The sequence below is a fragment of the Notolepis coatsorum genome (assembly GCF_963971535.1).
Source record: "Notolepis coatsorum genome assembly, chromosome: 13".
Taxonomy (NCBI): domain Eukaryota; kingdom Metazoa; phylum Chordata; class Actinopteri; order Aulopiformes; family Paralepididae; genus Notolepis; species Notolepis coatsorum.
In genome coordinates, this window is record NC_140177.1 from 106139132 (window position 1) to 106160548 (window position 21417).

The window sequence follows — 21417 nt, forward strand, 5'->3', positions numbered from 1 at the left end:
TCTTTCCCCTCTCTTTCCTCATTGAGAACTGTCCTTCACTTGACCACTTCACAGCAAACCGCCACACATACGTCCATTTCAGGGAAGCTGGATACTTACTCTTATACTCTTTCAGCACCGTGGACAGCGCTCGCTATACCATGCGCTTAGCTCTCTCTCTCTCTCTCTCTCTCTCTCTCTCTCTCTCTCTCTCTCTCTCTCTCTCTCTCTCTCTCTCTCTCTCTCTCAAGAAAGCGAATAGTATACAAAGTTAAATACACACATTGTACATTGATCTGGTTGAAATAGCTATATTAATGGCTATGCAAGTATATACTTATTTTCAGTGTGCATGTTGCCAAACTCAAATCTCTCTCTCTCTCTCTCTCTCTCTCTCTCTCTCTCTCTCTCTCTCTCTCTCTCTCTCTCTCTCTCTCTCTCTCTCCCCTCCCTCCATATCTCTTAGAGCAGCGGCTTGCCTCGCGGTGGCGGCAGTATCTGACGACATGCAGCAACATGCATGCAGCTCTGTGTTGTCTCGTTCCCTCTTCAGTGACCGGGGTTGCTCGTTGCGCGCCGACTGCAGGCTATATATGCATGGAGTGTCCATGCCGAAATGTTCTGCCTGGTAATATAAAACCCTATCTACTCTAGTCTTGATGAATTATTAAACGCTGGCCTGCAAGTCGCAAGCGTTATACTGTGAGGTAATTGCCGCATACCCAATTGTATGGATTTCTATGGGTCAACAAGTGGGAATGGGTTTTGGAATTCGTGTCCTATAGGTCCCCGTTTCGTGCCTTAACCAGTTGCATTCTCAGATCGACCATTAGGCTATACGTTTAAGCTTTATAGTCAAACCATAAAAACTGGAAGGGAAGGGGTTATTTGTTGTTGATCATAAACGATATGAGCATTCAGACTGTATCTGGTCCATGCCCGTTTGTGACATATGGATATAATGGGTCTATTTGAGGGGATGCATCATGCAATATGGGGCTGGTGCTACAGCTTGAGCAGTAAAAGTGGTTCCTCATTATGCATGGTGGTTATGGTAACAGTGACAAAGTCGATCTAGTAGAGCCGCACTGGATTTAGATTATCTACCATGTGAATGGGATTTTAACACCTTCCTATCCTCTTTGCAATCGCTGTATATCGTCTTAAAGAGCGTTCGGTCCACCTGTGCGCATAATAAGCTATGGACCTATTCTAACGAAGGCGGTGTTTTGGCCGCACGGTGACGTTTTAAGGCAGATGGTCAAACCTACCAATGATACAAGTCGGCTCTATTCTGCTGGGACTGGTCGCAATGAACGGGTGTCGGAGCTCTGCACGGCAAAGGAGCAACCACAGCAAGACGCGGCTATTAGGGGGATGCGGCATCGATACGCGGGAGCTGTCCATCAGCACCAAATCCCCGACGAAAAGCAAGCGAGCGGCGCGCAGAGCCAGCAAGACCCCAAAACACCACTCGCCCCAGTCTTCAGTTTGCCGCCCCCGCCCTCGGTTCACCACAGAGACCGTTGTTCGACCGTCGCCGCTCACCGACAGAGCCTCCAGGAGCTGCCGTGCCTGAGCCAGCCCTCTCGGAGACCTATTCACAGCGGCGCCCCCCTGCCTCTGACGAGCTACGACACCGCCCAGCGACCTTCACACCGGGGCAGTGATCCCAGCGCCGGGCAGCCGGCACACCTGCAGCAGCAGACCCGTTGGGCCGAGGCCGGCTCGCCGCAGTCGGAGAAGCAGGCTGTTTTTCAGAGCTGCCACTGCAGTTTTTCCGAGCAGGAGGCGAGCCTTTCTCATCACCAGCGCCAGCCCCTCGCTCCTCTCCCACCGCAGCCCTCCCCATCTTTTCCGCCTCCGATACCACCGCCACCGACATCGTCCTCCTCCTCTGTGCTGTTTTCCAAGGATTCTAAAAGGGGGGACCGTCTCCGAAGGAGTGCCAATAATTACCAACAGGCGAGCATTGTGGAACGCTGCAGGGGGGGAGGAGGAGCCGGGGGGCACGGAGACCACAAGCAGTTGTTGCAGCAACAGCAGCAGCATCAACAGCACAGTCATTTACGAATCCAACACAAGGACCCCTCCCCTGAAAGAACACAGAAAGCAAACTCGCAGAAAGGGCGCTCTATAAATGTATGTGAGTCAATCGAGGCTAACAGGAGAGCATTCGAGTCTCAGACTCAGGACCTGCAGCAGCAACAGCAGCAGCAGCAGCAGCAGCAGCAACAACAACAGCAACAGCTCCCACAATTACGAGCGCAGCAACAACTGCTGGTGGGAAGCAGCTTGCCTATCAACTACTGCGCCAGCGGCTCAGGAGAGCTATGTAGGACTAACCAGGCTCCACTGCTGCACCAGCATCAGCAGCAGCAGCAGCGGCAACAGCAAGGCGCACAGGGGCCATGTCCCAAGCGTCCTCCTCAGCACTGTGAACAACAAGACCGCAATAAGTCGGGGAGAATCGCCGGCCAAGGCGACCTGCAGGCGCAGCAACACGGCCGCGACTCCCGTGTAAACCCCCCGGTAACGCAGAAGAAGGCATACGCTGGGAACTCGCCTGCTACTGGCGGCAGCAGCAAAAGCAGCCCCAACTACGGTTCGAGCTATCACCTGTGGCCGGAGAGCCCGCATCAAGGAGAGGAGAGGATACGCATCGATCACCATAAGGTACGTTTCTCATTTGCTCGCGCGCCATCGAAGCTAATTAGGGTCTGATACTCTGATTATCTGATAACGCATCCAAACTGGCCTCAAAACATTTCTATCCAATGACCACGCCTGTCATATAATTTTGATATAGAATACAGGCGTGTGTGTGTGTGTGTGTGTGTGTGTGTGTGTGTGTGTGTGTGTGTGTGTGTGTGTGTGTGAGTGAGTGAGTGAGTGTGTGTGTGTGTGTGTGTGTGTGTGTGTGTGTGTGTGTGTGTGTGTGAATGAGTGAGTGAGTGTGTGTGTGTGTGTGTGTGTGTGTTTGTGTGTGAATGAGTGAGTGTGTGTGTTTGTGTGTGTGCGTGTGTGCGTGTGTGTGCGTGTGTGCGTGCGTGCGCGAGTGTGTGTGTGCGTATTATTCTAATCGATAAGGGATATCTTTTGCCAGTTTTGCGCACATTGTTTCACAACACTGCTATGGTATATACACAGTTATATACTGTTTCTTCAGAGGATTCATGTAAAACCTATGACATAATGCGCGTTTTCTCTTTCTTTACACAGTGTGTTTAATTTGAAACACACACACACACACACACACACACACACACACACACACACGTCACACACACACACACACACACACACACACACACACACACACACACACACACACACCTACACACACACACACACACACACACACACACACACACACACACACACACACACACACACACACACACACACACACACACACACCTGTTCCATGTCGCCGCTCTGAGCAGCGGCCTCTGCCTGTTTTGCGTACAGAAAAATATTCAAATTATGTTCTCGTGGCAGTTGGAAAATAGAGAAATAACAGGTAGATTCTGTTGCTTCTTCTAGCTGCGGGATCTCTCGGCTTAAGAACCTGTATGTTTTGGCTCCCAGCCACAGTTATGACAAACCGCTGTGTGTTAAAGCATTAACCTCGCAGTAGGCTATAGAGGGCAGTTTCTCATTGGGTGTTTTGTACTGCAATGTGCAGACCGACTAAATGGCTATTATAGGTGCTGTCGGTAGCACTCTACTTTATAGAGGGGCATAATATTATAAGAATGATTAAGTACCTATACGAGAACTAACATGGAACTATGTTAACAAACCGTTAAAATTCTCCCAGAATGGCTTACTTTGCTTCCCAGACCCAGACACATTCAGTAGAGATCAACCCATTTGTACAACATAACTTTAATCTAAAAGTTAACTATCAGTTGAATATTTGTTCCAATGCTTTGTTAACGTGCAGTTCCTCATCACTTCCCTATAGTGATAATTATGTATGCCCCCCTGAAGTCAAATGTTGCCTTACTGTCATCTCATAGTGACAGTACAATGTGTATGCTGTTTTGGTAGTGCTTGGGAAGCTAGTACTGTATAGCTAAGAAAACTAGTGAATATCATGCACACACCATTACTGACCAGTACATTTGCAGCTGGTTTGTAAGTGCTCTTTTACTATATGTGGTCTCCCAGTGAGCTATAGTGTGAATGTGACTTCCTGCCCATAGGCCTACCCCAATACACAACATCCAACGCTATTCTTCACATGCGTATGTGATATTTACTATATTTAACTATATGTATTCGGTATAAATGTGTTCTGTATAGCTTTGTGAACGCTGAAAATATTCAGAATCAGAATTATTCTATTATTATCTAGAATAATATAAAAGGGAATATAGAAATGGAAACATTTAAAATCTAAAAGCATTGTCAAAGTTGGGGTCAATTCACTTTTACTTCAGTTGTGTTTTTCTCTCAAATTCAAATACGTAGAAAAAAACGTCAGCATGTTATGTAGGCTATACTAAATAAATACATGAGAATTAATTCCCTATTATCAGTAAGTAAACTGCAATTTATATTCACATTTCAGATTGAATTTTAATTTATCAACCCTCTTCTGAATTCATCTTGATTATTGTCTGTTTGCTTTTCATTTGGTTAGTGTTTAACTTAAACCATGTGATGAAAGAAGATCTTTCTCAAGCATGGTGGAATAGCCCTCATATGAAGCCCTACTTTAAACATTAAAAAAGGTATTTGACATTAAATGCACAAGTCTCAATCCTAGGAGGTAAATGCATTAAAGCCCTAATCTGGAATATTTTAGATCCATATAAATGCAGGGTATTTTCACGTACATTTCTGGATACGTTTGATTTGTTCATGGAAAAGAAGCACAATAATAATGTTCTGTTTGACTGCAGACAGTGTTTACAAACATTATAAACATAAACAAACCTTTTATAGCTGCAAAATACAATCAAGCGACTGAAAATACGTGTCCATTTATCATTTTTATTTCTGATGTTGTGGCTACTCATTTGTTTACATTTGGATCATGGATTTGTCCTTTAACCTAAAATGTATGAACTGTTCACATACGTAATCACACTTTTAATTTTTAATTTTGTTCATGTGTACAATCTCAGATAATACTCACCTAATGGTCTTTGAACGTTATGGAGTTCTAAAATACCTACAAAGGAGACCTTCTTAATAAAAGCCTATTGTTGAATAGCTATACAATCCCATGGTTTCCTATGAAACCACAAATCAGAAAAACAAGAAATCTTAGCCCGGCACACATGATAGGCCCTGCCTTAAGTATCAGACCCTTTTCCCATGTGTCTAAGGTCAGGTCCTGCCAAGTATTCTGATACTCCTGACATGCTTATCTATTCACCTTTATTTGTATGGCATCCTGACTACATCGTATTGACTCGCCCCCTTAATGAGCCCAACCCCCTCCTTTTGAAATCCCTTAAACAAAACACTTGTGACAGGGCATGGACTGATAAACTGTATACAATTACACTATCCCGCACCACACACACCCCGAAACTCAATCGCCGGTGCACTGGATCAACTGGAGGTGGTGCGATATTGTGCCTGCCTCAATAACACTGTGCTTTGAAAGGTATAGCTTGCTGCCTCCATTGTGATGCCCCTTGTAAGTACTCTAATTCCTGCCACTTACTGCTACGGCGATATCCCTACTGGTCCGGGACAGTGCACTGCTGTAAACAGTGCAGGCTGATGTGTTTAAATTTAACAGGGGGGGGGTGGGGGGGGGGGGGTTCCTTCACCTGTCTCTGAACTGTAAGCTTAAGTAGGTGATTTGGATTTTGTCCTTAACCCTTTCACTACCACTCTACCAAAGGGTTAACCCTTTCACTGTGACAATACAGACAGTTAACCCTTTCACTGCCACACGATAAATGGTTAACCCTTTCAGAAACACGCTACATAAGGTTAACCCTTTCACTGTGACAATACAGAAGGTTAACCCGTTCACTGCCACACGACAAAGGGTTAACCCGTTCACAACCACACTACAGAAGGTCTGTAGTGTGGTAGTGAAAGGTTAACCTTCTGTAGTGTGGTAGTGAAAGGTTAACCTTCTGTAGTGTGGTAGTGAAAGGGTTAACAAGGGGAATGTCATCTTTTGACATCCTCCTGTCAAATCAGCCCATTTAGCCACAGTATATATATATAGTGCATCCAGTAACGCCCATGGCAGCTCTGGTTGGCTGATTTTATGGTACAAGGTACAGTGTTGTACACTCTCAGCTATACTTCTGAGTTTTATAGTTCATCAGGTGAATGGATTCTGTCTTGGGGGGGGTTGTCGTTCTCCAATCAAATCACCCATTTACCGTACAGCGCAGAAGGCCCATTGCAACTCAGTCTACCTGGCGGTACATTCAAAGTTAAAGTGTTGCTTTTTCTCATAATATGGCTAATCGGTAGAAGGCGGGGCCCTGTGCTGACATATCCTTTTCCTGATTTAAACAGAATGCGTTGAGAACGAAAGAAATGTACCATTGGAGCATGACCTGCGAAGAAATAATAATACAAAAGGAGAAATTGCAAATGTGCTCCTCATCTTCAGACCTTTAAGTGGCATCAATTTATTTTTAGGAGCATTATGCTACCAGGATGGGAAATTAAATCGGTCAGTTTGGTCTTATGCCAGGACCAGACTACACCATATTTCTTTCACCATGGTCACCATGCATGTCAGGTTATCATAGCATCATATAATCTCGTTGTGTCTTGGCCGGCAGACTACGCGCTTGTCCCCCGACAGATCACCACATGCCGTCTTGGCATAATGTTAGCCAGAGGTCGGGGAGGGGGGGGGGTTAGTTTGGACTCATTGGGTTGTCATGGGGAGTCCGAGGCGGGGTGAAGATGTGTCAACAAATTAGTGTCAAAATCTGTGAATTTGTGTAGTCCGATCCCGGCATTGACCGACCAAGACTTTGTTAGTAGATTAGTCAATTACTATGCTTTTTCGATTGATTGATTGATTGAAAATGTTATTAACAGATTGCAGAATGGGTACAATACAGTACGGCTCAATACACACAATTGTTAAGGGGATGCAGACCAGAGAAAGACTTTTGTTTACATTAGGGTCCCCCATTTTCAATTCATCATGACATTTATGACATACACAACATACAGGGTTGGACATTTACGGGGGCCCCGTAAAATGTAACACGGGGACATTTACCATGCTGTATGAGTTATTTCCTGAAAAATGATAAGGACATCTCGAGAAGCGCCACAGAATGGGATTTAAAAGAGGTAATTCTGCATTATGTGGCAATACATTTTTTTTTTTACAAATTTGTCGATGAAATCAATTGATTGATTAGTCGACAAATATTATGACTATTAGTTGCCTAAGAATTTCTTTAGTACAGGACAGCTACAGAAATAAACACCAGCCACCATGCAGACACATGCTGGTGAATCTTGTCAGTGGTGCTGGTACTGTACGTTTTTCTACTCCACTGGACACGTTGGCAGGAAAATTACCTGACTCTTCAATACTAAAATACAATTTGGCTGGTAGAATAATGACGGTATCCGGGACCTCTGTTGGATGTCACCCCCTCTCTGTCCTCCATGCTGTTCCTCTCGCTGTTCCCTGTGCTGGCGAATAAAAAAGCAGTTATGCCCTAAAAATAGTTGTAAAAAAAAAAGTGAAACGTGTCTGGTAAATTAATTCACCTGCTGCTGTCGCTGGTTGATGAAAAAGTTAGTTTCCTACCACCTAGGTAGTAAGCCTACTGTAGAACTGGGTGGTTACTCATCCCTAAGTTACATCAGCCGTTTACAGCACATACTCTACAGTAAGTAGCTCCAATCCTCTGCTTCCTTGAGATATAGTATGGTTGTTTCCCCTTAACAGCCCCGGTACTTTATTTTAGACACAAATGTAGTATATGTTAACTAATGATGGCTAATAGTCCATTATGTTAACAATGCATATAGAACAGATATTGTGATGGTTAACCTTCAGAATTTGTGGCTACAGTAGAAAACGGGGACGGAGAGTCAAACAGAGAGTATCTGATGGTTAATCAATGGTTTGTTAACATAATAGTTCCTTGTTAGTTTTTAATAATTACTATTGTGTCTCTCAAAGTTAGGTGTTACAACTTCGATTAGGGCTATATTAGGAGACATCTGGACTGTATGACAAAGACCTTTCTTGGTTGAAACGTTGCTACAATACAGTACTTGGACCCAGTGTGAAGATACATTTTCTTCAAGTGTACTTTTATCAAGCGTCTAGTCTAAAACAGTTTGGATAAGGGCTGCTCAACCAGATCAATTCTTAGTCTGTTAATAGTCGAAGGACTTTGTCGACTAATTGACCTATCTCAAACCCCACCCTCATTTTTTAAACAGTTGTGATTGAAGGATCAAGAAAAGGTCGATTGACTAGCTGATTTTAATTGACAAATATCTATTGCATTTCTCATATTCAAGCATGCAGGATGATATCTTTAAATCTAGTGCTCACTAGTAATTGCTTATAATTTTTCAGTAAATAACACATTCAGCATGGGAAAAAAACATTTAAAACATCCAATTGACTAACAAAGTCTTGGTCAACGACGACCAAACGGAACCGACAGATCGACTGCGAGGGGGCAGCCATAGCAGACATTAAAGCTTCTCTTCCACCTCCAGACAGGTAGCTGCTCGTTCTGTGTGGAGGAGTGCGGGTACCAGGCCAGCCCACCTGTATAGAGAAGATGGGGTCATGTGTGTCGTGGTTAAATGGACGGGGTGGACGAACACAAAAACCTATTACAGAAAACCCTTCTGTGCAGCTCCTGCCAAACCGACACGGTTATAATCGCCCTATGATCTGGGAAAGGTCAACACGGTATATATCACCATGGTACTCTCCACCAGCTCACTGTCACTTTGACATTGTACAGAGGATTTACTCCACCTGAATAGTGGCCCTGTGTGTGCAGACCTGTGAGAACTATGTTTGAAAGTGGGTTTGGATGTTTGAATGGCTTGAGGAGTGCTTGATTTTGGGATCTGGGGGGGTTTGAACTGCCTTGGAAGTGGGGAACGGTCATTGCAAAATAAGCCAAGTATTCCTCTTTGAAACACATTTGAGCTCCATCTTACCCAGGTAGCCTATGAATGGTTTGCTGAGTTAATTGTGCCTGCATGCCCTTTGGGTTTGGCCCTTTTCGTGAATTTCTTAAGCGAAGTTTCTGAGTATTTCCAAACTAATTTGAGCATTTTCTTCCATAGACACCGACATCAAGAAGTCATTAGTGATGTATTTGTGTTGGCTATGTGATTAGGCAAGTTAATTATAATTGTTGGAGCTCAAGACTGCAGATATCGTGGACAGATCTGCTGGCTGTGTTATGATTAGCAAGCAGGCGGTTGCCAGGAACATTATGTTGATTTAAACTTTCTCTATCGGTCATCTCTCCTCCGCCGCTCTCTCACAAGGGCCCTTACTTTGTTGTTTTTCACTCATTAGGCCTCTGCGTTTCCATGGCCTTTACCTTCCTGTCCGGCAGGGCTAGCCAACACCTTGCATGTAAACACACCACAGTGGACAAATGTCACGCTCATTCTTCCCCAAACAGGGCAGAACCCAGCTCTGTCTTCCTGTTTAGACGAGAGGAAGGAGTGGTTCCAGATCTCTTGATAACATTTAGAACATCTGGCGATTGTGTTGGATATCGGCTACTGTATGGGAACCACTTGTTCTTTACCAGAGAGGACGGAGAAAGTTCCAACATAATTAAAGGTCTTTCCATAATTCATTGCTTTTTTCCCTTTATACGTCCGCCCCCCCCCCCCCCCCCCCCCCCCCCACACTGCATTTAAGTGCTACGCTCCATTCCTGCACTGAAATAGACTTGTGTTACCATGTTTGTTGCTATGGAGAGGAGAGCCTGATATTGTATAGCAGCGACAAGGCCTCTCTGTTGATCTGTTCAGAGAACGATGCTGGGGGAGGAACAGATTCCCTGTCAAGGTTTAAAATACGTCTCTCGTGAACATTTCGTACACACGCCATCGCACACTCATAATTACTACCGCTATTATTCTTGTTGAAATTGTGGTCCACTTGTTATAGCTCGCATATCTCTCTATCTCTCTTTCTCTCTCTGTTTTCTCTCTCTCCCCTCTCTCTTTCTCTCTCTCTTTCTTTCTCTCTTTCCCTCCCTCTTTCTCCCCTTGTGTTTCGTCTGAGTGAGTCTGCACAAGGAGAGGTGTATTGAATTACTTGCAGTCCAGTTAAATACAAAGAGTGGTGGGGGTTTCCTCGTGAGCCCGGCCGCCTGCTACGTGGATACAGGGCCTGCATGGCAGCTGCTGCGCATCCATCAGCAACCAACGCAATTTGTGAAGGTTGAATGGGGGGGTCTGCCCTATGCTTCCTCACTCTCTGTTCCCTTAACTCTCTGTTTCCTCACTCTCTGTTCCCTCACTCTGTGTTCCCTCACTCTCTATTCCCTTAACTCTCTGTTTCCTCACTCTCTGTTCCCTCACTCACTGTTCCCTCACTATGTGTTCCCTCACTATGTGTTCCCTCACTATGTGTTCCCTCACTCTGTGTTCCCTCACTATGTGTTCCCTCACTATGTGTTCCCTCACTCTGTGTTCTCTCACTCTGTGTTCCCTCACTCTGTGTTCCCTCACTCTGTGTTCCCTCACTCTGTGTTCCCTCACTATGTGTTCCCTCACTCTGTGTTCCCTCACTATGTGTTCCCTCACTCTGTGTTCCCTCACTATGTGTTCCCTCACTCTGTGTTCTCTCACTCTGTGTTCCCTCACTCTGTGTTCCCTCACTCTGTGTTCCCTCACTCTGTGTTCCCTCACTCTGTGTTCCCTCACTATGTGTTCCCTCACTATGTGTTCCCTCACTATGTGTTCCCTCACTCTGTGTTCTCTCACTATGTGTTCCCTCACTATGTGTTCCCTCACTCTGTGTTCCCTCACTCTGTGTTCCCTCACTATGTGTTCCCTCACTCTGTGTTCCCTCACTCTGTGTTCCCTCACTATGTGTTCCCTCACTATGTGTTCCCTCACTATGTGTTCCCTCACTCTGTGTTCTCTCACTCTGTGTTCCCTCACTCTGTGTTCCCTCACTCTGTGTTCCCTCACTATGTGTTCCCTCACTCTGTCTTCTCTCACTATGTGTTCCCTCACTATGTGTTCCCTCACTCTGTGTTCCCTCACTCTGTGTTCTCTCACTCTGTGTTCCCTCACTATGTGTTCTCTCACTCTGTGTTCCCTCACTATGTGTTCCCTCACTCTGTGTTCCCTCACTATGTGTTCTCTCACTCTGTGTTCCCTCACTATGTGTTCTCTCACTCTGTGTTCCCTCACTCTGTGTTCCCTCACTATGTGTTCTCTCACTATGTGTTCTCTCACTATGTGTTCTCTCACTATGTGTTCCCTCACTCTGTGTTCTCTCACTATGTGTTCCCTCACTATGTGTTCCCTCACTATGTGTTCTCTCACTATGTGTTCCATCATTCTCTGTTCCCTTAGCCCTATGTTTCCTCACTCTGTGTTCCCTCACTCTGTGTTCTCTCACTCTGTTTCCTTACTCTGTGTTCTCTCACTCTCTTTCCTCACTCTCTGTTCCCTCACTCTGTGTTCCCATAGCCCTATGTTCCCTCACTATGTGTTCCCTCACTCTGTGTCCCCTCAGCCCTATGTTCCCTCACTATGTGTTCCCTCACTCTGTGTCCCCTCAGCCCTATGTTCCCTCACTATGTGTTCCCTCACTCTGTGTTCCCTCAGCCCAATGTTCTTTCACTCTGTGTTCCCTCAGCCCGATGTTCTTTCACTCTGTGTTCCCTCAGCCCGATGTTCCATCACTATGTGTTCCCCAAGCCTTATGTTCCATCACTATGTGTTCCCCAAGCCTTATGTTCCCTCACTATGTGTTCCCTCACTCTGTGTTCCCTCAGCCCAATGTTCTTTCACTCTGTGTTCCCTCAGCCCGATGTTCCATCACTATGTGTTCCCCCAGCCTTATGTTCCCTCACTATGTGTTCCCTCACTCTGTGTTCCCTCAGCCCTATGTTCCATCACTGTGTTCCCTCATTGGCCTGAAGAAACATGCTGAGGGAACATTGTTAAGAGGGAACATTGGCCAGAAGAAACATGTTGAGGGAACATTGTTAAGAGGGAATATTAAGCTGAAGGAACATTGAACTCAGGGAACACGTAGCTGGCGTGACATTGGACTGAGTGAACACTGGGCAGAGGGAACATTTGGTTGAGTGGACATTGGTTTGAGGGTACATTGGGCTGAGCGAACATTAGGCTGAGGGATCATTAGGTTGAGGGAACATGAGGCTGATTGATCATTAGGTTGAGGGAACATTAGGCTGAGGGATCATTAGGTTGAGGGAACATTAGGCTGAGGGATCATTAGGTTGGAACATTGTAACAAAGGAACATTGAGCTGAGGGAACCTTGGGTTGAGTTAACATTGGGCTGAGTTAACATCAGGTTGAGGGAACATTGTCTGAGGGAACATTGACCAGGAATTTTTTGACTATGGGAACATTGAATTGAAGGAACATTGGGCTGAGGGAATGCTGGGTTCAAGAAACGTGCTGAGGGAACATTTGCAATGAACACTACTGAGTTGAGGGAACATTGGTTTGAGGGAACATTGGGTTCAGAGAACACTGGCTGACACATCAAACCCATGAAACGTACGCAAGCCAGCTCTTGCCCGGGTTGACGGAACGTGAGGCCGTGGGAACGTTGCGCCAAGGGAACACAAGGTTGAGGGAACGCAAGGCCGTGGGAACGCTGGGCAGAGGGAATACAGGGTTGAGGGAACGTGTAGTGTGGTAGTGAAAGGGTTAACCTTCTGTAGTGTGGTAGTGAAAGGGTTAACCTTCTGTAGTGTGGTAGTGAAATGGCTAATGTGTGTAGTAACCTGTAATTATTTTTGTTTTGCTCTGCGCGGCCCGCCAGCTTCCCACCATGGCTCTTTGCTTAATAAATGACCAGGGTTTATTTATATGGTAATTCCTGGGAGATGCAAGCCAAGTGATGTCAGGCATATAACGTATCACAGCAATACATTACGCTTTATGGCTAATTACCTTATTGATCTCGGGCTGTTCCTGCGTCTGGGCATTATCACAAGACAAAGACTATGGGAGTATGAGTAATGCTACTGTAATCAGATATTCGTCATTCATTACAACGTTGAAGCTCGGAAGGCTGCAAGAATAACTCTGTGTTTGCCTGTCTGTGTGTGTGTGCAGGGCCGCCTCAGGGGGTGTGCGAGCAGTGCGGTCGCACAGGGCCTCGCGGGAAGGGGGGCTTCGCAAAAATAATAATAAAAAAAATTAAAAAAAAACATTTTTTATTTATTATTTTTTTTTATTTATTTTTTTGCTAGGCCCCCCTTCCCGCGAGGCCCTTTTTAATCACAGACCTAAAATCTAGTTTTGCTTATATGCTTATATATTTCACATTAGACACGTTTGTAGAATGTGTCTGACTTGTTCCTGGCTCTGCGGCTCTGCAGCAGACATACTCACTATTGGAGCTCTGGGGCTCTGCAGCAGACATACTATTGGTTTCAACGAAGGGAGGGGTTACATCATGTGTACGCCGGCGTGCGTCAGCTGCGTTTGACTATTTCGCGCATGTAGCTTTGGAGGTTATGCTTAGTTATGCCAGCCAAGACGAAGAGGACGGTCATTCGGCAGATGGACTGAAGATGACAGTTGTTGCATGTTAGACAGTTCAGTCAGGCTAGCCATGTCGGCTTAGCTAAAGGCAGGGACAGCTAGTTAGCTTTAGCTACGTTATAATATCGAGTGCTAACGTGTGGTTCAGTCGGGATAGCCATGATGATGTCGGCTAGTAGCTAGCTTAGCTAAAGGCTAACTAGCATTAGCTAACCTAGAGAGAGCGCGTGCAGCATTGTTATGCCAAGACGAAGAGGACGGTCATTCGGCAGATGAACTTCGTCAACTCCACGCGGTTGTCTCCATCCTCTTGGACGTTTGGTGAGTTTTTAATGCACTCTATTCTATTCCCGCCGTGGATATCTCTCTCTCTCTCTCTCTCTAGGGAGCCAAACGGGCCGGCTAGCTGTTGTAGCTAATGTTATATTGAGCCAAGCGGGCCGGCTAGCTAACGTAGCTAACGTTATATTGAGCCGAACGGGCCGGCTAGCTGTTGTAGCTAATGTTATATTGAGCCAAAGCGGGCCGGCTAGCTAACGTAGCTAACGTTATATTGAGCCAAATGGGCCGGCTAGCTGTTGTAGTAGCTAACGTTGTGTGCCTGGTGTCAGTACCTGGCTACTCTATTTGCAGTTAGCCTATTTAGCTGATGTCGGCCATTGGCTCCTTGCTACTTTGTTTTCTCTGGTATAGACCCTCTTCTCTTTGGATTTAAGTGTTGATCTTTGTCCTTTTGGATCTATGTATATTCATGTTGCCTTTGTGAAGTTATCTTTTTCTTCTGTTTTGTTCTTCCATTAAAAGTTGAATATCCTGGGGCGGTTAGGTGGCGTAGCGGAGATTGCGTTCGTCACCAACCCCGGAGCTGTGAGCTGGATTCGCCTGTTCGAATCCAGCTCACAGCTCCGGGGTTGTCACCAGCTTGGCTGGCCGTTCACACTAATACAATTGGCTGTATTAGAGGGTGGGAGAAGCTGGCGGGGTGGGTCCGGGTCGTTGTAAACAGCGACTCCTACAGTTCGGTCGGGGCGCCTGCTAAGCGCGGATAGGACCTGAGTGGGATAGTGTGATCCTTCCACACGCTACGCCCTCTCAGGGAGGATCCGCGCTGCCAGGTGAAAAGAAGCGGTTGATTGGCTGGACGTGTGTCGGAGGAAGCATGTGATAGCCTCCACTCTCCCAGATGATCTGACTGTGGGGGGTAAGTGCGCAGCGACCAGGAAGGGGATTGGGAATTGGCATACGACTAACATTGGGATGGGAGAAAATCGGAGGAAAATGGAGGGGGAAAAAGATCAAAAAAGTTGAATATCCTTTCATATCTCTCTCATACATGCTCTCTCTCTAACACACACACACAGACATGCTCTCTCTCTCTAACACACAAACACACATGCTCTCTCTCTCTCTCTCTCTTTCTAACACACACATACATGCTCTATATCTCTCTCTAACACACAAAATGACATGCTCTCTCTCTCTATATTTCTCTCTCTTTCTAACACACATATACATGCTCTCTCTCTAACACACACACACACAAACAGACATGCTCTCTCTCTCTATCTCTCTCTTTCTAACACACAGACATGCTTTATCTATCTCTCTCTCTTCAATTCAAATGGGCTTTATTTCACATTCTTGTATTTCTCCCAGTAGGTATGGGAGTTTTGAGTTATTGTCCATGTTTTCAAAGTCTCTTTGGGTGTTTGCAATTTGTGGGAAGTATATGTCTTGGTATAGTGGGCAGGTTGTTAAGAAGTGGAGCTCGGTTTCCACCTCATCTTGTGTGCAGTGGGTCTGTCTTCGCTTGGGAGCCAGGTCTGCCTATGGCGGCCTTTCTCGATGGCTAGGCTGTGCTCGCTGAGTCTGTACCTAGTCAAGGATCTTCTTAGTATTGGGTCAGTCACAGTGCTCAGGTATTCTGCCACTGTGTACTCTCTGTTTAGGGCCAAATAGCATTTCAATTTGCTCTGGTTTTGGGTTGTTTCTTTACAATGTGTCTCTCTCTCTCTCTCTCTCTCTCTCTCTCTCTCTCTCTCTCTCTCTCTCTCTATTTCTCTCTCTCTCTCTCTCTCTCTCTCTCTCTCTCTCTCTCTCTCTCTCACTCTCTCTCTCTCTCTCTCTGGCCTTGCTCTGGTGGAGGTCAGGGCATTGCCGGGTCTGTGCAGCGATAACACTGTATATTGACTGTAGAACGGGAGCTCTCTCTCGCTCTCTCGCTCTCTCGCTCTCTCTCTTGCTATATGTTGACTGTATCATGCCCAGCCTCGGGCAGCACTATTATTTAAGAATATGTTGACTGTATGAAAAAAAATAAAAAATAAAAAAATATTATATATATATATTAGGGATGGGTACCTTTCACATTTGAACCGATACCGGTACCGGTACCGGTATCTGTGAATCGATACCGGTACCCAACGGTACCTTTTTTCGGTACTTTAGTCTCAAGAAATTTTATTTGCCTACCTCAGTCGTAAAAAAAAATCCAAACTTCAAATAACTACAATTTCGACAGTTTTCGGCTTGTCATTGCTCCGACTGCTTTGTTGTTGAATCAAGTCAAATCCTAGGTAAGCATATATTGTGCGTGTGAACGTTGACATGAAAAAAAAAAGTAAAAAGAAAAAAAAGTAAATTTTTTTATTTATTTTTATTTTTTTTTTGGTTTCTCACTTGATTCGATACTCGGTAGTACCGACGTGTTTCGGTTCGGTACCTCAAAAGTACCGAATTCGGTACCCATCCCTAATATATATATATATTTTGTATACCTTTTAGGGGGGGGGGGGGGGGGGGGGGCTCGCGTTTAAATCTTGCACAGGGCCCCGCATTTCTCCCAGGCGGCCCTGTGTGTGTGTGTGTGTGTGTGTGTGTGTGTGTGCGTCTGTGTGTGTGTGTGTGTGTGTGTGTCTGTGTGTGTGTGTGTGTGTGTGTGTGTGTGTGTGTGTGTGTGTGTCTGTGCATGCCCGTGTGTGTTTTCATAATCCTATCCTGTTGTCAGCCCATGTTTGCCCATATTGTCCCACTCCGTTATTGCTTACCAACTGGTTCAAAATGTTTGAAAGAGAAGCTGTTATATGGAACCAGAATACAGTAGCAATAGAGCAATGATGTGTGATTTAATGTCTTGCTTCACCCTCTCACACAATAGGACCACGCTTAGCTTGCGGCCTGCCCTGAAAATGCCAGTGTAAATCCAAGCATCAGTGTGCGTATGAGCGTGTGCGTTTGTTTCTCTCTGTATGTGTGTAACCATGTATCCCTGCATGTACTGATGCATTTGTGAGTGCGTGTCTGTGTGTGTGTGCGTGTGTGTGTGTGTGTGTGTGTGTGTGTGTGTGTGTGTGTGTGTGTGTGTGTGTGTGTGTGTGTGCACGTGTGTCTTTTTGTTTGTGTTTCTCTCTCTCCCTGTCTGTCTCTCTGCATTCATCCCTGCATGCATGGGTGTGTTTGTAAGAGCAGGTTTGTGTGTGTGTAGGTGTGTGTGCATGTGTGTGTGTGTGTGTGTGTGTGTGTGTGCATGTGTGTGTGTGTGTGTGTGTGTGTGTGTGTGTGTGTGTGTGTGTGTGTGTGTGTGTGTGTGTGTGTGTGTGTGTGTGTGTGTGTGTGTGTGTGTGTGTGTGTGTGTGTGTGTGTGTGCGTGTGTGTGTGTTTGCACCCGCATGTTTTGGTCTGTGTGTGTGTTTTTGCGGGTGTGTTGCATTGCGGTTGAGAGTCCTGTGCCCTGCCTGTGCACCTCCTGTGATATAGACATCTAACCTCATGAGGTCCCTGTGCCCTACAGTCCGGTGTTTGGCGGTTCGATATCCCGAGCACCACCACTTAATTTCCAGTGTATGAAACACAACAGTCTCCCTGTACCGCTCAGCCAAAGATCCCGCGGGCACACAGATTAATATTCAACATAGAACCAAAAAAACTAAAAAACAAAGGCTCAGTCAAGCTGAAAGAGAGGAATGTTGTTGTTTTGCGTGTTTTCTGTGGCCTCTGGTCAGTCTGTCTGTCTGTCTGTCTGTCTGTCTGTCTGTCTGTCTGTCTGTCTGTCTGTCTGTCTGTCTGTCTGTCTGTCTGTCTGTCTGTCTGTCTGTCTGTCTGTCTGTCTGTCTGTCTGTCTGTCTGTCTGTCTGTCTGTCTGTCTGTCTGTCTGTCTGTCTGTCTGTCTGTCTGTCTGTCTGTCTGTCTGTCTGTCTGTCTGTCTGTCTGTCTGTCTGTCTGTCTGTCTGTCTGTCTGTCTGTCTGTCTGTCTGTCTGTCTGTCTGTCTGTCTGTCTGTCTGTCTGTCTGTCTGTCTGTCTGTCTGTCTGTCTGTCTGTCTGTCTGTCTGTCTGTCTGTGTCTGTCTGTCTGTCTGTCTGTCTGTCTGTCTGTCTGTCTGTCTGTCTGTCTGTCTGTCTGTCTGTCTGTCTGTCTGTCTGTCTGTCTGTCTGTCTGTCTGTCTGTCTGTCTGTCTGTCTGTCTGTCTGTCTGTCTGTCTGTCTGTCTGTCTGTCTGTCTGTCTGTCTGTCTGTCTGTCTGTCTGTCTGTCTGTCTGTCTGTCTGTCTGTCTGTCTGTCTGTCTGTCTGTCTGTCTGTCTGTCTGTCTGTCTGTCTGTCTGTCTGTCTGTCTGTCTGTCTGTCTGTCTGTCTATCTATCTATCTATCTATCTATCTATCTATCTATCTATCTATCTATCTATCTATCTATCTATCTATCTATCTATCTAAAAAAGGTTTTTAAGAATGATTTCACATTGCAGTTTGGCGCCGAGGTGTGTGGCAGCCTGTCTTAGCAGCTCCTCACACTCTGCTATATTTACCACTATTTACTCCTATTCTTTCACTACCTTCTTCATTAACCCCTTAACCTCTTAAGCCCTATTTTCTGAAAATCCGCCTAAAATACATACCTAAGTAAATGGAATATTGCTCCACTTCTATAAGTTTCATTTGCATATTCTTGGTATCTAGGGACATCTATGGACCTCAGTGAATGTATTCCCAGTGTCAGAAATATTGTGTCTATTACTAGGCTTGCTTAAATTGTGATGAAACAAAGGAGAATATGAATTATGATTTTTCTTTGCATCTTTGACAGTGAATAACACCATGCTAAAAATGACCAGACATGAAAAAGTGTAATAAATAAAACTACACTACCCAGCTCACACTAAATGGTAAATGGCTTCTTTTTTATATAGCGCTTTTATCCAAAGCACTTTACAATTTGTTTCTCACATTTTTACCCATTCACTCACACATTCACTCACACATTCACACACCGACACAGTAGATTTAATTCACAGTCTTTGCTGCCCTGTCAGGGGCGCCTGGTGGTACTAAATCCAGATTAAACTCTGCCATTGGAAACAGGAGATTTGGCTCGATCGACAGATGTATGACTTGGCCATAATAAGGTCATTTAGAGGCCTGATATTCTATATTCTATATTCATATTTCAAATTCCATGTGTCCGGGTGGCAAAATTCAGTACTGTATCTACAAAAAACCTATGTAAACCATATGCCCTTTATTAATTTGCTTAGATGTTAGTACACTTGTTCTCAAGAAGGTGCTGAATGAATTTTCCACACAGAGAAGTTAGTTTGAGTTAGGTGAGTCTAGCTGAACAATGGAGAACAACAACAATAACGCCGGTCAAAATTGTGTAGGCTACTTGCGTGATCTCGAGACAGAGTTGCAGCGCCACCAAGGAAACTACCAGCCGAGATTAAGATCTGGAACAAGGGCTGGTACGACCACGAGGGAGAGGAGAATGGACTCTAGACGATTCAAGCCTCTGTTGTTATGAGAAACATGTGACCGCTGGCCAACAAGACGGACAAGCTCTCAGCCCTGATGAACAACCAACGTGAGTACAAGGAAGCTAGCTTATTGCTATTCGCGGAGTCTTGGTTGAACAAGAACATCCCGGACAGCACTATTGAACAAGAGGGCTTCACGGTGGTGTGCGCAGACGGGGATAAGCAAAGTGGCAAGAGAAGAAGTGGAGGGCTTGTTGCCCTTGTAAATTCCAGCTGGTGTTATCCTGGGTACATCACCATTATGCATCTGTTCCCCCGACATTGAAGTGGACTATTGGCACTATTATCTACCATGAGCGCTAACACATGTGTTAGTGTTGACTGTTTTACATCCCACCGAGCACAGTGGTGGCACAAGCGAGTGACATCATCCACTCCGCGGTCATGGGACTTCAGACAAAAACACCCAGATGCACTCATCCTCATCAATAGGGATTTCAACCATGTTAAATTGTTAAAAGACCCTGACAAATTTCACCCAGTATGTGACCTACAAGACCAGGGAAAACAGGACACTGGACCTACTGTATGCTAGGTCAAGGAGGCATAGAGTTCCACCCACCCCCTTGGCCAATCAGATCATAATCCGGTGAAGCTTGTATCAGCATACAGGCCTATTATCCAGAGACAGCCACCTACCACCAGGTCTGTTCCACAGTAGTCTGAGGACGTCGAGGAGGAGCTAAGGGAGGTGCTTCAGCACAACAGATTGACACCTGTTTGGGAGGATCCAAACAGACATGGTTGGTGTGGCAGAATCCCCCCCCCCCCCCCCTCAACATTGGTCGGGTTAATTTAACCTCACATTGGACTCTCCCACTGCATTATGGATTACATCAGATTGTGCGAGGAGAGCATTGAACCAACCTAAAAGGTACGCTGTTTCCCCAACTATAAACCCTGGATCAATAAGGACATTAAAAACCCACTAAAAGAAAAAAGAGGGCCTTCATGGCAGGGGACTCAGAGCGGGCCAAGACTGTCCAAAAGGAGCTCAGGGCAGCCAAGGACAGCTATGAAGACAGGCTCCGGTTGAGGCTACAGGCCAATAACACCTGAGAGGTGTGGTCAGGTGTCAGGAGCATTATATTTAAGCAGCAAGGCATGGCTGTGGAGGGTCTCCTAGAGTGTACAAACGAGTTTAACTTGTTTTTCAATAGGTTTGACCAGAGGAGCCTCTCCACACCCCTCGACCACCCACCCCCCATCAACACCGGCTCCCCACCCCATCCCTGACAGCAGCAGTCTGTCCCCCATCACCCATGAAATACAACACCCCGGCCACCAGCCCACTACCCCTGGAGACAGCACCATGTCCCCCTCCCCCACCCTTGACCATCACTAACAGCCCGGTGATGAGGCAGCTCTCCAAGATCAGTATAAACAAGGCCATAGGACGAGACAACAGCAACCTCAGGGTGCTCAAGGCATGCACTGGGCAGCTGGCAGTACTGTTTCGGCACTTCCTCAACCTCTCCCTGAGGTGGGGGAGGGTGCGCCAGTTCTGGATGACCTCCTGCATTGTCCCAGTAACCAAGAAGGGACGCCCTCAATGATTACAGGCCAGTCACTCTGACATCACACATCATGAAGACCTTTAAGAGGCTAGTCCTGGCCCTGGTGCATGACTCCCTCGACCCCCTGCAGTTTGCAAACCAGGCAAACATCGGGACGGAGGATGCCATAATCTACATGCGTCACAGAGCCTACATGCACCTGGAGAGGCTGCGCAGCTCTCATGCTCTTTGACTTCTCCAGCGCCTTCAACACCATCCAGCCTTTGTGGCTCCTGATACGGCTGGAGCACGGTCTGGTGGCCTGGATCACCTCACCAACAGACCACAGTACGTCAGACTGAAGGGCAGTCAGTCAGATGTGCTGGTGAGCAACGCTGGTTCCCCCAGGG

General features: G+C 46.0%; 1 protein-coding gene across 1 annotated transcript in view; it reads left to right on the forward strand.

Moving 5' to 3' along the window:
• Window positions 1–1356: 1356 nt before the first annotated feature.
• The window catches only part of kcnn1a (potassium intermediate/small conductance calcium-activated channel, subfamily N, member 1a), a gene marked incomplete at its 5' end in the record, with an annotated part of 233017 nt that continues 212956 nt past the window's right edge, over window positions 1357–21417 (forward strand). The window contains 1 exon segment of the mRNA XM_084326864.1: window positions 1357–2655. Within this exon segment, the coding sequence (XP_084182990.1) occupies window positions 1357–2655 (1299 nt within the window).